Here is an 8,522-nt window from a genome sequence, read left to right on the forward strand (position 1 = left end):
GTACCTAAGTCTCGCGGGCTCTTTGTCAACAACATGAAACCTCCTCTGATTGGTCATTTTCAGGTGATTCCACATTTTGACCAATCAGAGGCATTGTTAGTTTATTAATCGTTCTTAGAAACTCACCTGGTTCCTATAAACAACATGGAGGCAAATCAACAGTGAACTGCACATTTCCTAGCTGATCTTACTTCGATATTCTGAACGATTGAGAAATCGAATGAATATTATTTTCAACAAAAAATGTGTTCAGCAAACAATCACGACCCAGTTTTTAGGACGTCGTGAAGAAACCGAGTAGTTCAAATCTATCCCGAAGTTTGTTGAAAGAAGATTTCTACTGTAATAATAAAACCATGGACAGTAACAAGACTCAAACGTTATCCAGAAACCCAACCAGGTAAGGAAATTAATAATCCAATGTCATTAATTAACGGTGAGTGCAGAAAACACTTAGAAATTGCATTGATTTGTCATTCTGTCCAAGGGCTTTAATTACTGATGGTGTAGCCTGATCGTCCGGGTGAGAGTGGTCCTGAGAAGAACTGTTGTCCAACTTCGTGAGTGACATTTTGGTAACTTGAGTGGAATCATCATCGACTCTGATGATGACCTCTCCCAGGGTTGTCGAAACGTCAGTCACTTCTACCGACAACAGTCGTCCTTACCTCACGGCTACTCTCAACCGAACGATCAGGTTACGCGACAAAATGTTACCACAGGGTTGAAACCATCACTTAACAAGGCTTTTTGACAACTTCGGATAAATTTCCCAGCCAACCTTTTCCTCGAACATAAAAATTTTTGATGTCCTCATTCGAGGTGATAGGTTGTAAGTCCCAGTTAGGGGGCAAGAAATCCAAATCAGAACATTCTTTCTCGATAATTATCAAGATGAAAGTTCATGAAGTCATACCTTTTCCATTAGGATAACTCAGCTGATATTCCAGTATGTTAACCCTTTTACCCTAACATTAGTATGAATGTTCTCCATACTGTTATTTTCACATTTCCAGTGTTGCTGAAAGGGAGAATTTGTTCCCTTATCAAGAGCTTTACTAGTTGGCAATCATTTCCTTTATTCTAATGACCTAAATGTTTTTTCAGCAGTTATACTGTAAGGAGAAATTAGCTACCAATCACTCTTAGGGGTCACAGGATTAACCTGAGTGTGTAACATTCTCTGTATAAATCAGAATGAAAAAAATCACTCAATTGAGCCAAGAGGTCTGTCCTTAAATGGCTCAGTTGAACAGCTTGTTAAATAGGTGATGTTTCTCTGCTAATCTACTGATAATTTTTGCAACATTTCTTTGGTATATTTACAGTATAAAGATGTATTTAGCAACTTTTTTTTCTTTTAAGGAAACATCTACAGTCTACATTTCCACCAATGATAGTGGACTACATGTCAAGTGATGATTTATCAAAACATCTTGATCGACAAATGTCAATTCATGCTGAAAAATATAGGGAACCAGAACAAGATGAAGAGGTTGATGAGGTACATGTACTAAAGCATTAATTAAAATCTCTTTCTTTTCTTTTGGACCCTGAAATAAATATAGTTATGTCATTTATTGACAAAAATTTTACAAACAGGATCTAAAAATGTAAAAGAAGAATGGCACCTATTCGAGCATGGGCACTTATTCGAGGAAATATAGTCTTTGAAAACCAGAGGTGTTCGATTTTGGCAGGAGTGTGCTATGAGGCATGCAAAGGGCTTGTCACCTGTTAATGTTATTTTCACTCATTTGGAAATTGTAATTTAAAGGTGAAAGAAGAGAAGAAGATTAAAAGGAAAGCCAGTAAGCTCAAGAAACTGCCATCTCACCATGGAATGATTCTTCAGGGACCTAATCAAAAACTTAAACAGAGTATGAAAACAGTGCAGGATGAAGAGGAAGAAGAAGTGGACGAGGAGGAGCAGGAAAATATCAGAAAGATGAAAGAAAAGGTAATCGCTTGAAATAAACTGTCATTGACTGTATTAATTGATATTGTAATTTTAATTAATTAAAATAATTAAAAATAAAATAATTAATATAATCAATATTAAAATAATTACATTAATTTATATTACATTACTGTGTATTGGCTCATAAAGTTATTGGGACTTTCAAGAAATGTGCATATGTGGTGATTACAGTTGCCTTTACATTTTCAGGAGCATGATGAATTAGTACAAGGTCTTCTGTTATTACGTGACTATTACAAAGCAGAATACAAAAAAGCGTTGCAGGATAAAGTGGATCAGCAAAGAAAAAGCCAACAACAAAGGAAGCTTAAACATGACGAAGAAATAAAAGCTGCAGAACATCAACAGGTACAGCTGTACATGTATGTAAGATTAACTACATGTGGTTCAAATTCCATATGATGTTAACTTTACATTACCACCCAGATTGTTTATGATACTGTGGAATTCCACGAAAAACAGTATATGTATGTATAATTCAACTGCATTCAAATTCTATCCACAGGAAGAAATGCAGCATAAAGTTGTTCGTAAGCTTCCAAGATCCATTGTCATCAATGATGTCCAATTCAATAAGGGTTTACAAACAGACTTTTACAAAGTAAGTAAATCCAGCAAATACTACAAATACAGCAAAGTGATGGAGCGGGCATAAGCTCAGAGAGTAACAGACGTCAGTCTATTTTCAAAACTCTTCATGCCGTTGGTTTTTTGTTTTTTTCCAGATGATCAGTCTTGAAAATCAAATGAAGAAGGAAGGATTGCTAAACAAGAACCATGAAATCAAAGAATTCTGGGACTTTATCACTGTACCAGAAAATTTAGAAGAAGTCCTTGAAGATGGTAAATGTTTGATATGAAGTTCTCACATATGAATATGGTTAATCTTATTTAGTTTCTAGACATTTCTCAGATGCCACTGTTACACATTACTGTATATAAGGGAATTTGAATTCTATAAAATGTACTTTTAACCTTTGACCCCCAAGAGTGACCAACATCTAATTTCTCCTTTCTTCATCACCCCTGATTCATCCATTAAGGTCATGAGAATGAAGAAAATGATCACCAAACTAATAAGCTCTTGATTGTGAAACAAATTCTCCTTTTCAGCACTTGAGGAAATGTATAGAGAACAGTAGGGAGAATATGTATACTGATCTTAGGGTCTGTAAAAGGTTAAATCTGTAATTTAGAATGCAATTGTTTAGAGCATAAAAACCATACTACAGCTTGACATGTTTTAGTGTTCAAAGGATCGTTTGATTTTAAATATACATTATTTTGCAGGTCAACTTTCGTGGGAAAGGATAAGAAACTACCACAAAGAACACAACAAAATAGCATTGCTGACTCAAGATGAAGAAATTGCATCATCTCAACAGGCAAAGAAGACAAGTAAGAAAAAATTTAAAGGTGCAACTGCTGTGTCGACTTGGAGGAGTACTACTCATGGAATTCGTACAATACTTACTGTAAGTGCCATTAGTGAATTATCTTACTAACAGTTTTCAGTCTCAGTTTCTCAACTAACTGTAATTTTCAAACTTGTGTACTAACAAAACAGAACTGGTCAGTTACACTGTACATTCCCAAAGAGCCCCTTTTTCCAATTGCTTTATTGATTTACTTTCTTCTAACTTTTTACTTCAAGCCCTCCACTCCCTGCTCAGGTGTTACTAGAGGAAGCAGGAAGTCAAGTGCACATGTTTCCAGTGGTAAACAGAAAGCAAAGAAGACTCCAACCCCAACAATAATACCAATTGAACAAAAATTCCCCAAGGTAAGTTGAAGGGAATGATTGCTTTTCAGGTAGATATAAAGTAAGTTTTTTTATGAACTGTCAACAGAGAGAGTGGTACATACCATGCTAAGGGAGGAAAGGGCAGATTAAGTTATGGGAAAACACATTATGTATATGCAAGAACGTGACTTTTGGTAGAGAAAAAGACCTCTTCTCCCTGGCCTCCCTACTTCCCCCCCTAGCCATAGTTTCTCATACCAAGACTAGTAATAAGATAATCTATCGATCGAATTGATAAATGTACATTGGCCACCGTAAAAAGTTTCTGAAGCCAACGTTTTGAGCGTTAGACCTTCTCTTCGCACTGACGAAGGTGTTGACGCTCGAAACGTCGGTTTTAGAAACTCTGGACGGTGTCTAATTTCCGTAATCAACTCAGTTAATGTACATAACCAAATTATCTTTTTATGTTTCTTGTATGGACTGCCTGTTGTATTGGCCGTAAGCATGCTCAGTAATTTCTAGCTGTTTATGCCTATTGGAACATTTACGCTAGTTTTCTCAGATCCACGAGAAAACCAGCGTAAAATTTGGGTTGGAAAATACAATTGTTTAATCTTTGCTTTTTTCCTGTCGTGTTTCTTGAACATTTCATTTTCCTTTTCATACTCAAAAGAATTGTTAGTGCGGCTAAATATTTCATGCACGAGTTAAAACAGTACCGACGGAAAATCCGCCATGAATATTGTCGTATGTTCAACATGTGTATCTTCGACTACCTCTCCAGGTTGAGTTCCCTCCATTGGCAGCCTACAGATTGGAGTTTGGTGAGCCAGAACCGGACCCCGAAGAGGTACAGAATGACACAGTTCGTGAATTAGCTAACAAACTCTCTACGGTAGTCAATTTACGCTGTCAATTCAGTTGACAAAGCCAAATCATCTTGTTATAATCCCCACCGGCGCATCACCACAGTTTCTTTAAAAATTTACTCCTTCTATTCATTTGTCCGTCTTAATTTTAGTTGCGAACTCCGCCGACAAAAGTTGTGCTGTAAAATTCCCTACAGCTATACATCGTAGGAGTTCGATTGACTTAGCCGCACATGTCGGTTTTCGTCCTCTTAATTTTTGTTTTATTTTTTTTGTGTTTGCTACGGCACAGAAAAAATGGGAACTGTGTCAGTAGTTTGGGCACATACCCTACCCCTAACTTAATCCAGTTGACTGTTGTTGAGGTAAAGGAGGGCACATTTCTGAAGGTACGCAGTTGCTCAGATACTGACAAAACAATGGTCCTAATTTTAGTTCCTCTGGAACGACTGGACAAAGAGCCTCTTGGTGAATGTACCACTTCCAAATACAATTTCTTTATTTCAGAATTTGTTTTATTTTGCATAAGAACAATGCTCCTAAAACCTGGCTAACTTACAACGGTTTTTTGACAAGTTCGTGTCGTTTGGTCAAGGGCGTGCATCTTGCCGATCTCGGACTGCACCAATAGGGTGAACACAGACCAGTAGCGCCAAACATGGATGTTTTAACAAGTCTTAGGGTGAATTACATGTAGCAAGAAGCTCTGTAAGTTAGAATATTGTTTAGTTCCTATACATTTTTCCTCGTTTTTAACAGGTACGAAAGCAAGAAGAAGTTTATAAAAGGTTACAGGCAAGAAATAGTCTTAAAAGAACGCTAAACACGATGTTCTCACATGCCTTGGCGAACAGAGCTGCTACTCAGAGGTAAACACGAATCACTTTAATTTGATAACGTTCAGCCGTGAAGTTGTATTCAAATCAAATCCTTTTTATGAACCTTTAAATTCCTAAGTTCTCATTGTTAATTCTCTTATCTGGCTGCTCCAAATTTTCTAGCAAATCAGTTACGAGAGTTTGGTACTAGATCAAGATAACCACTTCCACCTGTTAAGTTTGAGTAATCTCATCACCTGTGTGTTGGATAATGTATAGATGATGTAGATTGCGTTTATGAAATGATTTGTTAATTTTTACCAGACTGATGGACAAGAATGAAGACTATAATTTTGAAAACCTTTCTGGAACTTCAAATCTCGATGAAGTAAGTAAAGTTACCCCTTCCTCTTACTTCGTTGTAAACTTTTATGTCATCATATGTAATCTCAAGGCCTGGGGACCAGTCAAGGTAATTGACGTAATGTTTTCCGATTGATTAAGCAGTTCCCTCGAATTCCTCAACCAATCATGGAACGCCGGAAGCAAAATAAAGCCAAACCAAATTTGGTTTGTTCAAAGAACTATTAAAAATGTTAGTGGTTACTTTGGCTGCAGTATCTAACAATTTGTTATTTTTTTTCAAACTTAAGTTTCACGACTTGGCTGGTGTTCAGGTAAAACCCAGAACAAGCTCCGAAACGAAACAGTCGGCAAGGATATCCAGTGGCAAAGGTAAAGCTGACTTAACGAAATGAAGAACATATTGCTTGACTGAGATTTGGTAGTTTTTTTTTTGGTTTTTTTTGTGTACCATCATCACGGTCAGCGAGATTAGATTCGCTAGGTCGTGTGGTTCAAGAAACTATAACCATTGAAAGCGCTTTGTATTAGGCGGATTATTTCAATTTTTTATCTACCCTCCAAAAAAGATAAACAGTTACGAACCAGAAAAAGATATTTTGTTGTCTTGTCATCAGCGTGGGACAAAGAAAAAATTCTGAGTCCCTATGAGGAATCAAACCTCAGACCTGTAGAGATTAGAAGGTCTGAGGTTCGATTTTTTATGGGTACTCAAAATTTTTCTTTGTCCCACGCTGGTGACAAGACGAAAAAAACATCTTTCTCTATTTCTTTACCGAGCTCAAAACTGACCATCTCTCTTATCTTAGTTACGAACCAGTTGCATCTTTTTCTTCCTTTTCGTTACTCTCTTTGGATTTTCTTTCAGGGGATAAGTGTAAATCCGGAAACAGTAAGAGAGCCAGCAGGAAAGCCAAGAGTCCAGAAAGTGATAATCCAGACGGAAGTGAACCCAGAGGTTCTCTCTCTCCTAAACAAGAGTAAGTTTTGCATTTTGTTTTCAATGGGTCAAAGTTTATATGCAAAGAAATAGGAAATCTGAAACATTTATTGCTGCTCGGAACAAAGATTAGATTCTCGTTGAGAAAGTTCGAACGTCAGTTATGCTCGATTTCGTGTTTGGAAGTTCCATAAAACTTAAACGGAATTCGTTGGTGAGCCAGGCCTTGTACGATGTTCTTACTGTGTAGGCACAGACAGACCATCCTATGAATTAGAGCCCAGGTAACATCAATTATTTGATTTTGTTACTGATCCCAAACGTTCCTTGCACAGGTCAATCTCGACTTGATTCAAGTGATTGCTGAAAACTACCATTCGTTACCCATCATCCCCTAAACTCACCCTAAATATAATCAGTTCACTCGCTTTGTTTGGTGGGTTTTTGGGCAGGTTAATTACTGACCTCTTCACTGATGCTCCTCCAGAAACAACAATTTTGAAAGTGTCCTGAGTGGAAATGTTTAATTTTAGATTGTCCCACGTAAAGCAATTTTATCATTTCATTATTTCTTTTTTTTTTTTTTCATTTTTTATTTTCAAAGCTTGGTAGTGGAGCTACCGCCGCTCACTTTAGATCAGCTTTCCACTCGCTGCACCGTCAAGGTAAGTGTGTTTTCAAACAATATAATCTCCATTGATTGAACTTACCTGGTCTATCACTGGATACCTTAAGAAGGTCGACAACGAGTAAATAGAGTCGGCGATCGCCTTGCTAGCCTGTAGAAAAAAGGTTTTACTCGTTCATCGCTTCTTTTCCGTGCATAGCACAGCCTTTGCGGCGCCTCTTTTAGCTCCACGCTCGTGTAGGAATAAACTTAAAAAAAAGAAGGCCATATTCTGCAAACTGACTTTGACGTGAAGAGCTTTTAACTTGCGCTGGTTTAAACGTTTGATGACGCGTAATTCTAACCTCATAACCTATTTGATGTTGTATGTTCTCCCGTAGGAAGCCAAATGTCTGAGTGCGTTTTGGGTCAACCCAACAGCGAAAAAAAAAAACTTGAACAGCCATGAAAATCAGAATTACACAGAGGCTGTGTCGTAACTAGTCTCGGAGAGCAGAGATATTGACAACCTCAGAATGAAAGAGCAGAAATTGTGACTGTAGGTTTACAAATGTACACACTCTGTCACCAACTGTCCAATATACCTTCATGGAGCATCTGAATGACAGGACACTGGAATCGTTTTTGCCGAATGGAATGCCAAGATCCTTTTGGCACCAGCCTCACCCGTTCTATATTCCATATGTATGGACTTGTATGAATAAGTATCGAATGAGAACGAATTAAAAAATATTTTATTTTAAACTGTTTTTCGAATGTGTGTATCTCTCTACCGCCAATTGCATTTTCCAAAGCATGTTCGAGCATATCCAAGGTGAATCATGATAAGGAGTATGCACCCTAATATCGAAAAAAATGGGAAAAAAAGGAGAAGATTTTCATTGTTAGTTTAGACTTGGTTACGAGCATGTACCAATGTATGGTGATTTGGCTTTTTAAAACTAAAAATATGAACCTACGATTTGTAAAGTTAGCGTCGGTTTTTAAAAACGATTCTTTTCTTCTTGGAAAAAAAATAATGTTTGAAAGAGCAATTCTCATCATGCTCGGTCCCAACTTGGCCCACGTAAAAGTTTACACAAGCCTATTAAAGGTAGTTTGATTGCATTTTCGCATTACTTCTTCGATTTTATGTATGATGCGTAGGAAGAGGACGTAAAAACCGTGAAAGATAAG

The 8,522-nt window shown here is 37.2% G+C and overlaps 1 protein-coding gene across 1 annotated transcript; it reads left to right on the forward strand.

The window, feature by feature from the left end:
- The first annotated feature begins 2 nt into the window (after positions 1 to 2).
- On the forward strand, positions 3 to 8,090 carry LOC113668577 (uncharacterized). Its single transcript, XM_089213997.1, has 15 exons — positions 3 to 400; positions 1,366 to 1,504; positions 1,778 to 1,960; positions 2,171 to 2,329; positions 2,487 to 2,582; positions 2,707 to 2,824; positions 3,272 to 3,456; positions 3,636 to 3,764; positions 4,513 to 4,578; positions 5,357 to 5,466; positions 5,740 to 5,803; positions 6,069 to 6,150; positions 6,647 to 6,758; positions 7,323 to 7,383; positions 7,727 to 8,090. The coding sequence occupies exons 1-15, from the start codon at positions 357 to 359 to the stop codon at positions 7,823 to 7,825; spliced, it is 1,647 nt and encodes a 548-aa protein (XP_089070123.1). The 5' UTR covers positions 3 to 356; the 3' UTR covers positions 7,826 to 8,090.
- The last annotated feature ends 432 nt before the right edge of the window (positions 8,091 to 8,522 follow it).

This window comes from Pocillopora damicornis, chromosome 8, assembly GCF_964200805.1.
Source record: "Pocillopora damicornis chromosome 8, jaPocDami1.2, whole genome shotgun sequence".
Classification (NCBI taxonomy): domain Eukaryota; kingdom Metazoa; phylum Cnidaria; class Anthozoa; order Scleractinia; family Pocilloporidae; genus Pocillopora; species Pocillopora damicornis.

Excerpts from the sequence above, each read along its gene's own strand:
- LOC113668577 (XM_089213997.1), top strand. The coding sequence starts at position 357 with ATGGACAGTAACAAGACTCAAACGTTATCCAGAAACCCAACCAG. Across the intron at positions 2,583-2,706 it reads TACAAACAGACTTTTACAAA|ATGATCAGTCTTGAAAATCA; the intron begins GTAAGTAAATCC and ends GTTTTTTTCCAG. Across the intron at positions 3,765-4,512 it reads TTGAACAAAAATTCCCCAAG|GTTGAGTTCCCTCCATTGGC; the intron begins GTAAGTTGAAGG and ends CTACCTCTCCAG.